At 38.2% G+C, this 12,795-nt stretch overlaps 2 protein-coding genes across 6 annotated transcripts in view; both read left to right on the top strand.

Moving 5' to 3' along the window:
- The window catches only part of LOC106644456 (uncharacterized), a 231,621-nt gene extending 227,006 nt beyond the window's left edge, over positions 1-4,615 (top strand). For 3 of the 5 annotated variants that reach the window (XM_089596965.1, XM_089596964.1, XM_089596968.1), the window contains 2 exons: positions 259-622; positions 2,553-4,615. In XM_089596965.1, coding sequence (XP_089453091.1) covers positions 259-622; positions 2,553-2,877 — 689 coding nt within the window. In that variant the 3' untranslated portion in view covers positions 2,878-4,615. The remainder of the gene's footprint in view (positions 1-258; positions 623-2,552) is intronic. The other 2 variants (XM_089596966.1, XM_089596967.1) reach the window with 2 other exon arrangements.
- A 4,772-nt stretch (positions 4,616-9,387) lies between these two features.
- On the top strand, positions 9,388-12,795 carry LOC106644467 (mitochondrial sodium/calcium exchanger protein). The gene is made up of 9 exons (XM_089596352.1): positions 9,388-9,441; positions 9,504-9,721; positions 9,799-10,136; positions 10,207-10,287; positions 10,362-10,487; positions 10,576-10,896; positions 10,980-11,098; positions 11,260-11,437; positions 12,428-12,795. The coding sequence occupies exons 1-9, from the start codon at positions 9,388-9,390 to the stop codon at positions 12,793-12,795; spliced, it is 1,803 nt and encodes a 600-aa protein (XP_089452478.1).

The raw sequence follows: 12,795 nt of genomic DNA, 5'->3' as shown, positions 1-12,795 counted from the left end.
GAAAAATGATCGCTCACAGAGTACTTGGCTTTTACATTTTTGCTAGTCAATTGTTTGCTCTTTTTAGCTTAGAATGCTATATTTTTTTTTTTTTTTTTAGTTTATAGTCGAGACGAATTTTCAAGCTCGTACTTCTCATGTGTGATGACGTTAAGTATGGCTAGATAAATGAATAAAAAAAATAAAAAAATAAATAAAATAAAACGAAAGAAAAGAAAAGGTTGAAAAAAACGAGGAAACCCAAAACTGTGCGTACAGAGCCTAAGGATGATCCGGCCGGCGCGAAAAAGGCGCGGGTGTTCGCGGTGGGTGAAGTCGTGTGGGGCGCCGCCCGAGGTAACGCCGCCTGGCCCGGCAAAATCGAGGCGCTCGGCCCGATGCCTCAGCAACGCCACCAGCAGCCAGCCACTGTCCTCGCCGCCACCACCACTGCCGCCCCCGCAACCACCACCACCACCACAACCACTAGCAGTACCAACGGCAACAGCGGCGGACCATCCGTCTGGATCAGGTGGTACGGTCCCCAGCGTGAGGCAGGCCTCAGCCAGGTTGCAGTCAAGAGCCTTAAGTCCCTGTCAGAAGGCCTCGAGGCGCACCATCGCGCACGAAAGAAGTTCAGGAAGTGAGTCTCAGGAAAACAACATTTTAAAAAGAAAGCTATGGCTAATTATTTCATTCTAACATACATCACATCCACCCACCACCACCACCGCCCTCACATTCATTCGCACGCCTTAAATAACGATGCTGCTATTTTATTACGCATCCGTCAATTATTTAGGAAAGAATACAACAATTTTTCTAACTCGCGAAAATTTTGTCTTCTTCCCTACATGCATCACATACGCATCAAAAATAATAATCATCCGTCCAAAAATCCTTCGAACCCATCATTGTATATAAACGTACACCTGGTAAAAACGTTAAGCGCACCAAATTTGTAAATTATGATGCCCCTGCTGTATTAACTGCATTGATGCTATAGTTATTGGTATAATTAATAATTATAGTGTTGTATCATCAAAGTGTGGATTTTGTGATTTTTAAATGCAACGACGCCATAGGAAAATGTTACATTAAAAATCAAAATTATCCACTTTACAATAACAGTAGCATTAAGTAACCTGTTGTATATTAAGTTTGTAGATCGGCCCCATCAATTATATTGTAAAGCACTACTTTTGTTAATATTTTATTTTGTTTATCACACGTTAATTTTGTTTATTTTTGTTATCATTATTATTATTTTAATATAATTTTTTATGTAACAATCGTAGAAAAAAAAGGGTTAAAATAGGTTAATAATGTGTTAATAATGTAATCTATTACAAAAATCTACGATGACAAAACGTGTACCTGACATTTTAGGATTATAAAATAGTCAAAGCTGTAACTTTAAGGACAACATTAACAAACCAACAGCCAATTACTGCTGAATTTTTTTAGTATTTTTAACGACATACACAATGAAGACTATTTTTAATGTTTGCATGAGATAATAGTTGTAGATATTTTTGTGTGTTACATGTATACGTTTTTAAAATATAGCTGGTAATGATTTTCGATGTTTTTAAAACCATTAGATATTTTCACTATAAAGTGTTTCTTCCTGGTGGGTAAGACAATTTTAGTTCTCGTAGTGAAATGCTGTGTGTGTTTTACATTTAAATGCACCAAGATCTTTTATTTAGAAATTATGCACATATTTAAAGAGTAAAAAGTAAAAGAACGTTTCAAATAATACGGGCATCATCTGGTCTGAGGCTTTTTTTACCCACTTCCGTGGTGTATACACGACTTTTGTACCTCTGACGGCAGAAAGTGAATACTTTAGATTCACAGGCTCGAGAAAATACGTATAATCACACTTCTATATTTGACTTGATTTTTCCTGTAAATATTTTTAATACTTTATTTTTACATCATGAACCATTTTTAAAATGTTTATAACTTTTAATTATTAAAATCAGCTACTATTGTTTATTTTTACTAATACGTAGATTAAACCTATATTTTTTTTTAGAAAAATCATTTTTACGACTAGGTATACAAAGATGCTCACAGCACTCAATTTTTTGCTGTACTATGAAAAGCTTGACTAATTCGTACGATATTTTAACCCGCTTATTCAGTGATTCAGGGCGATGAGACACTGTTTGATAATTTTTCAATCAACCAACTTGGATCAATTTTGTATCGAACGATGTCTGATCATCTTTTGTTACATTTTAATTTAATTTATTTACTTTTAAGTTACGTTATCATTTTAATTTATTTTATTTTGTTTTTTTCAATTTATTTACGTTTTGTCATTTATTTCCATTCTCATGTTATTTCTCACCACCAAATAACGAACCCATGTAAATAACCTTGCTAAAGTCCACATCCCGAACTCACTTTGGCACAATCGCACAGTCAACTCCATTGCACCGAATAGAGAGAGAGAGAAAAAGAAAAAAATGAAATAAAATGAGCTCGTAGAGGGGTAAAAAAAAAAAAAAAAAAAAAAAGAGCCAGCCCGTCTGACAGATCGCTTTAACTTTCCCTTTTAGAAGTCGTAAATTGAATACGCAGCTGGAGAACGCCATCCAGGAGGCGATGGCCGAGCTCGACTCTAAGCCGAAGCAGCGTTCTCAGCAACAGCCGGTACAGCAGCACCAACCGAAGCATCTGCAGCCGAGGCAGCAGCCGGAGGTGGTAGTCAAAACGAGGCCGAGGGAGAGGCTGATAGCGCCCTTGCCGGCTGGCGCTACGAATCCCCAGCATCAGCTGCAGACCGCGCAGCGGATGATCGGGCTCAGAAAGACGCCTGGCAGGAAGGTGCCCCAGGTGGCCCTGGTGGCTCTTGCGCCCGCCACTCGACAAAACGCCAGCTAGGACGCTCCGCGATTCATCCTGATGTTCTCTTGTCACCGTCGTCGTCCTCGTTATTGTTGTTACATGTTTTGTGTTTGTTTGTTTTATTACTTGTTACAAGCGTTTTTTATCGGAGCATTTATTTATTTATTATTATTATTATTATTATTATCATTACTATTACGTACATGTATATATTTTCTCAATATTGGAAAAATTACATTTTTTTTATTAGAAATTTTTCCGATGCATTGACGGATGAGTTATCGGTTTGGTGGAATTGAAATTTTTTCACTCGTCAAAGGTAAAGATATCGAGCCTGTGAATTTTTTTTTTTTTCGTTTGAATTTTCAATTGCCATTGTTGTTCAGAGTATACTTTCATTGTGAAGCTGCGATCTCTTCCGTGGATACTAAAATTGTACCTAATTTAAATCCAAACAAATTATATTTATTTATTAGCTTTACATTCAAAAAACTACTCCGTTTGCTCCGACTAAACGCAGTTCCTTGACCCGGTGGTACGTCAATTTCTATTTCTACTGAAAGTAGACTAAAATTGATATATAGTGTGTGTGTATATAATTGGGCCTAAAAGCATTCGCTTGATGGAGAACAAAAAAAGTGAGATAACAAAAGATAGTCACTTTTGTTCTTTTTAGTTTTTAAGCAAACAAATTTGTAGATCGAAAAAGTAAGGGCCGTTTCATAAAAAAAAAAAAAAAAAGTAAAGGAAGGCCGTGGATCGATAATAAATACCATTGTACAGAAAAGCATAAAAAAAAAAAAGTTAATAAGGAGAGAAAAAGACGAACGGTGACGACGATTTCTCAAACGCTTGCTTGTACATAGACTTTTTGTTTGTCTTTTCGCGCTGAGAAAAAATTATTAGATAAATAGTGCCATAAAGCTCCTTTGTACACGATAATTTCTTCTGGTATTACATGTTTACGTATCTTACGTAAATGTATACAGGCTTTTATAAAAACTAATTTAGTTTTTTTTTTTCATTTTAATTTTTTAATTATTTGTTTGTATGGTTGGTAGACATTTTAGTCTATAACTTAATGGCTATGTTATTTTTACTATTTTAAGATTTTTCGTTAGAACATGATTTGTATGTATCTTTTATGTCGGCATTGTTTTTTACAAAGATGATTTTTTCAATACCTAAATATAAACAAATGTAGGAAAATATGTACAGTTGATTTGTTCTACTGAAATTTTGGAATAAATCAATAAGGATATTTTATAAATTGAATATTTTTGTAGTTTATATTCTAAAGGAATCTCGATTTCACTTTACTATTTGTTCTTTCTTATGCTATTTAAACAACAAATTAATTTTAATAAAATAAAAAAAAAAACACGCTTCAATATAAAACATTTTTTATTTATTTTAATAATTTATTTACCTTGTATAGTATTCACTTGAAGATTAAAACAACTTAATCAAGACCTATAAATTGGTTCAATTGGTTTCAAAGACAACAATTTTATTTTACGATATATAATAGTTATGATGCATTGGTGTATATAAATATGAAAATGTGTACATCATTTATCTATAATTTTCTCTCTGTGCATCCATCCATTTTATTTTCGATTACAGAATAATTGATAAAATTGCAAAAAAAACAAGAAAAGCAAAGACTGTAAGCTATCAAAAATTTTAATCAAAATATAGTAATGGGTAAACGTTTTCTTTTTGAATGATGTATAAATATATGTATAAATTAAATAAAATACAATCAAACTGATATTTTATCAAAATACGTGTAAATTAGTAACATAATTGCATTTTGGGCATCGATAAAAAAAAATAAAAAAATAAAAACTAAATAAACCTAGAAATTTTCATGTAAAAAATTTGATGTTGTAGTAATTTCAGTCGCTCGTTGCAATAAAAATTAAAAAAACAATCTTTTGGTGCTGAGCAACTTCTCGTGTATGCGAATTTGGGGAAAAAAATTTTTAAAAAGCGTGTAAAGATTTATTGTATAGAAAATAGTGGTAAAAAACAGAAATTTTATTGAATCGGCTGGATAAAGTCGCGACTGAGAATCGAAAATTTTTATAAAGAAACAAATAAAAATAATAAATAGTTGTCCTAGCGTCTTATGTAAATGTTGATACTATAAAAACAAATTGTATTACGCTTGTGCAGCTTTTATCACCAAAAAGTAATGACGACCTACAAAAATAGAAAGTCTACCGGTGATGCTGATGCTTTCTTTCCGTCAAAATATATTTGACATTGCGCTTGAGGTGAAAAGTTTATGCATTTTACTTTGCTTTACAACGTACAATAGACAATAAATCGACGAAAACTAGTATCAAAATAAACAAAGCTTATATTATATATGTGTGTACGTAGATCACGAAGATGAGCGTAGAAATAATTATTTCTTCCGAAAGACTATTTGTGGATTGTTGTAAAGAATTGTGCGTCGAAATCCGTTTGGCGCCATTTTACGTGTAAAATGAAAATAATGATTACGTTAACGATGAACAGATTTTTCTTCTGAAGATGTCTTAGTATTATATTATCTTGAATGAGTATAAATGTAATTATACCTACAACAGAAATCTGTAAATAAGTCGTAGATTTTAGGACGCGAGTGATGTTATTATTACGATTATCATTAATTATTATCATCGATTATTATAAATAATTATTAATATTGTAGATTGTAAAAGGCGAATCAAAATAAAAACCCAGTGAACTTTCCGTACAATATCATAGCGAGTGTAATTTTACTTTTTTCTGTGTAGATCGATCGATAATTTTTTTTTTTGGGATTATGATTTTAAAAAAAACTAGCTGTAGATCATTAAAGAGTTAAATATAAATTTAAGTTTTTAAAAGTACCTTGATTTTAATTTTATTAACAATGACAAGAGCGTAAAAAAAATAGTTTATTCAATTATTTGCATACATTCATGAATTTTTGGCGTGGAGTCGAAAACTGTTCACATATCAGCGGCGATGCAGGTCGACTTTGAAACAATTTTAAATTTTAAATATGTTTTTCAAATACCAAATAAAAACGTCGATATTTAAATGGCTATTGACTTTTCAATTAAAAAAAAAAAAAAAACAAACAAACATGAGCGGTTGTTTTCGCTAAATTTTTTAAAGTCTTACATAATTGAGAGAAAGAGGAGTGATGCTCTAACAATATGTATAGGTGGGCTGAGTAACAAAAAAAATTTGTAAACTTTTTCTGCGTAAGAAAAACAACTAACAATTTTTTCGTACGTGTACGTGTACCTTAGCAAAGATTTTAAAGTAAAAAAATAGATTAAAAATCGAATATATCCAAGTATACTTTTCCCTCGCGTTGTAGACGTACAGAACCACGTTTGTAATTCTCGGTAATTAATTTTAAAACAATAATAATAGCACACAGTGCCACGAGAGCGGTGCGACACGAGATATATTTTGCAAGAGTACCGTATTTCCATGACAGCAATTTTATAGAATATATACATATATATATAGTACACGTAAAAATGATGGTAAGATAATAAAAGTGATCCGAAACAAATAAACAACCAGTTTTTGAGCAAAGATTTTTTAAACAAATCAACGAGCGATAAATTGTTGGATTCGGTTCTGTCGTCACACTTTTTTCAATAAGCATTTCTATGAATGGGAACACAACAGATGCGTTTTCACACCATCAAAATTTAACAAAAAAATAACAAATTTCAAGAAATTGAAAATTATGAAAACGCGTCATCTGAGCCTGACAATGGCACGGAGATCAAAACACAAAGTCTACACGAAAATCCTACACTAACGTTTAATAAACGACACTAGAATAATACGGGAAAATATAGAGTAAAAAAAGGTATATATATATATATATATTATTTAAAATTACGTAAAATTATATTACAAATTTGAGAATGAGCCGAGAGGCTACGATGTTGTACATAGATTTATATTGTCTTTATTCCTAAACAAATAAATAAACAAACAAATAAATACATGAACGCATCATACCATCCATTAATCGTACTAAACGGTAAACATTAAACGAGTGTTTTTAATGCGTATTTGGAGGTTGTTTGTGCGAAAGCGAAGTAAGAGCGAGAGAACATTGGAACAAAAAACAAATAGCCGTAGTAAATTGATATAGAGCCATAAGAGTGTGAAAGTCTTGTGCTTCGTAAAGTCAAACTAAAAAAAAAAAAAAAAAAGTAGTGATCGGGAAGTGATTTTTTCCTGGAATTGGGAACAAGAAAAAAAAATTGTCGACAAGACGTCTCGTTTCGTTCCTATTACAAAAATAATATTAAAAAAAATAAAGTTATAAGAGTTATTATCAAAAAAAGCGTTTCAGATACGCAGTTTTAGAATGTTTGTTGAAAAAACAAAATGAAAAAAAAAAAAAATTTAGCGACAAATACAAGAGACATCGAAATGAATTTTTAAATGCTTGAGGAGTCTTGGAAAGTTTTTTCGGTGGATTTTGTAAATGGGATTGTTTTGACGCGGAAATAAAAAATTTTCTCGATTCGAAATACGGCAGAGGTGATAATTTTTCTATCAACGTGATTAAATTTAAAGTAGGGAAAAAAAAGTAATTGAACGTGTTGTACGATATAGTCGAGGTGCGTATGATTGAAATGCGAAAGAGAAGAACGCGATGTAAGTTTGAGTTCCCGTCTCCTCACTTCTCACAATTAGGTGGCGATTAAACAAATTTTAGCAAAGTTATACATATATACATACATTATTTAATATTTGGCATAATATTTATACATAAAAAGTATATATATATATATATATATATATTATACATACGGATTATACGGATAATAAAAAGAGAGATAGGAAGAGAAAAACGCGAACGAAATCGCAAGAATGAAGAAAATGATTGGAATAATGTAAGATCGAGGGAATTTTTCAAGATGGAAAAAGGAGCGGATTATGGTGATGATTGTCGGAAAAGTATGAAGCTATGTGATGACTTTAACAAAAACTAGTAGCTTTTAGCTGTAAAGACTTATACTTTATTTTGTAAATTTTGTTTATACAATGTTTGATCGTCGCATGTATGTGAATACATAAAGTTAAACATAAAAACGTTGTACCTCATTACCTTCTGTGACCAATTTTTCTGTTTTTTTTTTCTTTTCTTTTTAATTTCTCAAAATTACTTTTTACCGTGAAAACGACGAAGCAAAAGTTATTCCACAAACTGATTGCGTTTTTCCTTCAACTGTCGAACGAACATCGATGCCAGCTGAAATTCGATCTTTTTTCAACAGCGCAAATACAACAACAAATATCCATTTGCTTTCTGCCTCCCCGAGAATTCCAAGCTGAAATTCCCCATCCGCCCGCGCAGAGTTCACCATAGGAATGTACAAATTAAATTTTATTATCGAGGCCAGCAAATAAAACTCTCGAATCGCATTCCTCATCGCTGAAAAAAACCCCCCGTATATATTTTGTTTGGGAAGAAGAAAAAAAAACATTATTAAATATACAAAAACAACCTCGTGTGAACACGCATAGTACGTAACGAGGGAGCCGTATAGTACGAGTATAGCAGCCCTTAAAAGTCAAGTGGCTCCGGAGCTTGTGTGGGGCTCTCTTGAAGAATGATGACACACATGAGGTGCACCCTCGACGGACCGCCCCGAGCCAACACCCTCCTCGTCGTCGCCTCGATTCTCGACAGTGCCAACAAACAGCGTAAATATATATGCTTCGGTGTATTACACTTTCATGGCTAATGAGCTTGTCTCATTGCAGTGGCGCGGTCGTGCTCGCATATTCATGACGGGCCTTATATTTATTCCTGCACCGGGCGGTGCGTATAAAAACTTGCAGAGGAAAAAGTTGACGCTGATGTTGTTGGGATGCTGTAGCTGCGAAAAAAAAAAAAAAAAAAAAAAAAAAAAAGAGAGTAAAAGGCTGCAGGCATTTGCATTGCAGAATAATGCACTCGAGAGAGGTGTGCCACCGGCTTTAAGAGATCCTACTTTTCGAAACAATGACACTTTACTCCACGCCGGATGCGTCAAAGTGCTTTTTCACGAGTTTTCTTTGTTTCTCCGCCCGGAGATAAGGAAATTTAGACGCTGTGTTTTTGTTTCGCCCCTCTTCCCTCATCTCGTTTTGAAAGGAAAGTTCCCTTTTCCCCCCCTTTTGCAGGAGTAAACCACTTTTTTTTGTTTTATTTGCTTTTAGTACATAATGCAAAGTTATCGGCTCCCTCTCTCCTACAAGTGAAGGTATTCGCTTATGAAATACCTGTACATGACGAGCACCGTAGCATCTTAACGTGATAAAAGTGTTTATTTTCACCCGATTCAACAAGTTTCAGTGCACTCACACACCTCCGTGTATACCTTGAAATTGTTTCGATACCCTCGGAGCTACAAAGCCAAGAACAGCATCGCCGGCGGAATTAATAAAGTTCATCAATGAAAAAGGAAACATCGCCACGAGGTTATGATATTCTTAGATTTGATTATCTGACGCGAATGCCAACTTTTCCAGAGGACAAATATGAGGTGGCCCGGGTCCATAGAGCCATTATTGCGGGGCGTCCAGGTCCGCGAGGTAAGCCCCGCTACGCGTATAGGTAAAAAAAAAAAAAAAGGAAACTAATCAACCCCTGGAAGGACGATTGCTCGTACGTCTGGCAAGTGCCGGAGAACCAGCGATGCGACTGGGTCCTCGAGACGGAGGACTGCCAAGTGGGCTCCTTCGTGCCGTACCCCAAGCTCCTCTTCTGCACCTTTGGCACGGCAAACCCCAACCTCTTTGGCCTCGGACTCGCCCTCCTCTTCCTCTGGCTCCTCTACCTCTTTCTCATCCTAGCCATCACTTCCGACAACTTGTACGCTCCCACACGTAAACCCAAAAAAAAAAAAAAAAAAAAAAAAAAGTGAAATAAAAGACACCACCATTTGGGTCCTCCAACCGCAGCTTCTGCCCGTCGTTGTCGGTGATAGCGTCGGTGCTCCGGTTGTCGGACAACATAGCCGGGGTGACGATACTCGCGTTCGGCAACGGCTCCCCGGACATATTCACCTCGATCGTCTCGAGCGCCGACGAGCGGCTCATGATATTCACCGAGTTGATCGGCGCCGGGGTGTTCGTCACCGCCGTCATAGCCGGCTCCGTGGCCGTGTTTGCCCCCTTCCGCGTCCAGCCCAGGTACCTCATGCGCGACGCCACCTTCTACGTCCTCGCGACCGCTTGGATCTGCTTTGTCGTCTCCGACGACGTAGTCCACCTATGGGAGGCCTGCAGTGAGCTCCTCCCCCATCTCATTTTCTCCCTCTCCTCTAACCCTCGTGTACTAAAAAACTTTGCTTCAAGGCTGCGTGCTCGTCTACGTCCTGTTCATCCTCGTGGTCGTGCTGATGCAGAAATCCGAGACCCGCCGGGATCGGCGCAACAGTACGTCGTACACCCACCTGACTTTTTGGTTGGCTGTACAGTCAAATTCCTAAAATTGCCTTTCGATCGAACAGAGCGCATGCCTGCCCTCCAAGACCCGGACGCTCTGCGGGCCTTCGTCGAGAACCGCGGAACCGACTGGGGAGCCATGCCCCGGCTACCGATCAGACCGCGCGCCTTCGACCTCCAAGCCAAGCTCGGCAAGTCTCCCCAAACAACAACAGCAGATAAAAAGTAACTTTGACCGAGTTTTGTATGTATATATGATGATAGTATATGCTTTGGTAGACGTCGCGATTACGAGGGAGTTGGGGAGGAGCCGGCAGCTGGACGGGGTCCCCGAGGGGGTTGACGCGAAGAGTAGCTCGAGTAGGCCGAGGGGCCTCTTGGGGGAGTTTTTCTACGACATCGGTCCGGTGAGCGGGGACGAGTGGAGGCGGTCCGGTTGGGCGGTGAAGGTGCTGCTGGTGCTGCGCTCGCCGCTCATGCTCGTGCTCCAGCTGTTCGTGCCGGTGGTCAACGAGACCGCGGAGAAACGGGGCTGGTCCAAGCTGCTCAACTGCATGCAGATTTGCCTCGCGCCACTCGTCGCGGGACTGCTGCTCGAGCGTTTGTCTTTTTTTTTGTTTTTTTTTTTTTTTTTTTTTGTTTCCTTTATCGTTCCGTGGTTCCACGTTTTTTGTTTGCAACAGTCTGGACCGTGAAGCTCGGACCCGTGCCCGTGCCGGCCATCGCTTTCGGCTGCACTCTGACGATCGCCGTCCTGATTTTTCTCTTCACCTCGGTCGGCAATATCCCAAAGTACCACAACGTAAGTTGCAATCCACGTAAAAATATATACGAAAAGAGAGGCTACTTGTTCATGGCGAAACAATTGTTTATACTTATATAATATATTCACGGACGCACGCGTATATAATTATATACTCGAGCAAACTGTGTATTTACACGCGCCTAAACGGACGAATGTAGGCGCTGGCGTTCTTTGGATTCCTCGGGGCGATGTTGGTCGTTTACGCGAGCGCCCAGGAGGTGATGGCGGTACTCGAGTGCTTGGGCTTCGCCAGTGGCATCACCGACGCCATGCTCGGCATCACCCTGCTCGCCTGGGGCAACAGCGTCGGTGGTAAATATATATATATGTATACATGTACTATGCCCTTTCGTCAGCTTATCAAGCACAATGTACACATGCGTATACGTATATGTACGTAGGGCTAATTACGCGCGAGCCGCGGTTATCCGCGATGGAGACTGGTCAGGGAATTCACGTCGCGGTTTTGCCTAGGTACATACGCGTATACATGTATAGAGCCAAGACAGCGAGGAAGCTATTACTACTGGCACATGTATGTGGGTGAACTTGGTTTGCTTTTTTTTTTTTTTTTTTTTTTTTTACAGAGTAAACGTTTAACCGGCGCATATAAGTACATATTTTAGTTCCATGAAGCGGCGTAATTACAAATCAATGGCGCGGAAATATATACATAATATAAGGTACGATAATTTTGCGAACTCGAGGATCCCGTAATAGATGGTGTACGATCTATACTGCCCTTATATAACTTCGTATATTTTGCAAACAACGAGCTTAACTTTATGGCAACGCGATGGAGCGGTTGAGGGCAGGGGGAGGGGGTTGTGTGAATAGTTGATTAAATCGCGTAATCGCAGCCAAGTATATATAACTGCACGACATTGGTGGAAATAAATTATGTTCGAATTATCGATCGAGACGTACATTATAATACAGTGTATCGTAAAATTTTTTAATGGGTCTAACAGTGTGTATGTATATAGGCTGACGGATAAATTACACGTGAGAGTATAGGGCTGTGATTTGACGCGTTGGAAATTCCAGTTAATTGTTGAAAATCTCTGTTTACTCGTGAAAGTAATACTCGGGTAGTAATACTGGAAAATCAGAAAACACAAAAATTGAGGTCAGTAGAACAAAAGCTCGTACGCGTTTCCGACCGAATTTTTTCGCTTCCCAATTTTCATTCAACCGAATCTGAACGTGGAATTACCGCGCCCCACGTAAACCGATACAACCGAAATCGTATATTTTTCACGTTCAGCCGAACCGATTGAAAAAAATTCCCAACTGACCGAAACCCGTACGTGTATTTTCCCACAGACCTTGTGTCCAACGTAACGATAGCCCGTCGTGGCTTCCCCCGGATGGGCTACTCCGCTTGTTTCGGGGGTCCGATGTTCAATACCCTCGTGGGCCTCGGGCTAACCTACGGCATAGCTGCCGCCCAATCGCCCGACTACAAGATCCGCATCCGCACCAGCGACATGGCACCCGGTTGCCTGGCCTTCCTCTTCTGCTCCCTGCTCGGCTCGATCATGTACCTCAACGTCACCGGCTTCGCGGCCAGGCGCTCCTACGGTTACCTACTCTACACCATTTACGCGGTCTTTTTCCTCGTCAACGTGCTCAGCGAGGTCCACTTTATCCACCCGCTCGGCACCGACCATCGCCCCGACGACGTTATTTGA

Source organism: Copidosoma floridanum, unplaced genomic scaffold (assembly GCF_036245765.1).
Source record: "Copidosoma floridanum isolate Cflo_tuat_1 unplaced genomic scaffold, Cflo_Japanese_pri ptg000030l, whole genome shotgun sequence".
Taxonomy (NCBI): Eukaryota; Metazoa; Arthropoda; class Insecta; order Hymenoptera; family Encyrtidae; genus Copidosoma; species Copidosoma floridanum.
Note: the sequence above shows the minus strand (reverse complement) of the source record. Positions and strands in the feature narration are given on the sequence as shown.

Bases quoted from the DNA above. Each gene is read 5' to 3' on its own strand.
- LOC106644467 (XM_089596352.1), top strand. From the start codon at position 9,388: ATGAGGTGGCCCGGGTCCATAGAGCCATTATTGCGGGGCGTCCAGGTC. The intron at 9,722-9,798 runs GTACGCTCCCAC...ACCATTTGGGTC, and splicing joins GCCATCACTTCCGACAACTT to CTCCAACCGCAGCTTCTGCC. The intron at 11,099-11,259 runs GTAAGTTGCAAT...GGACGAATGTAG, and splicing joins ATATCCCAAAGTACCACAAC to GCGCTGGCGTTCTTTGGATT.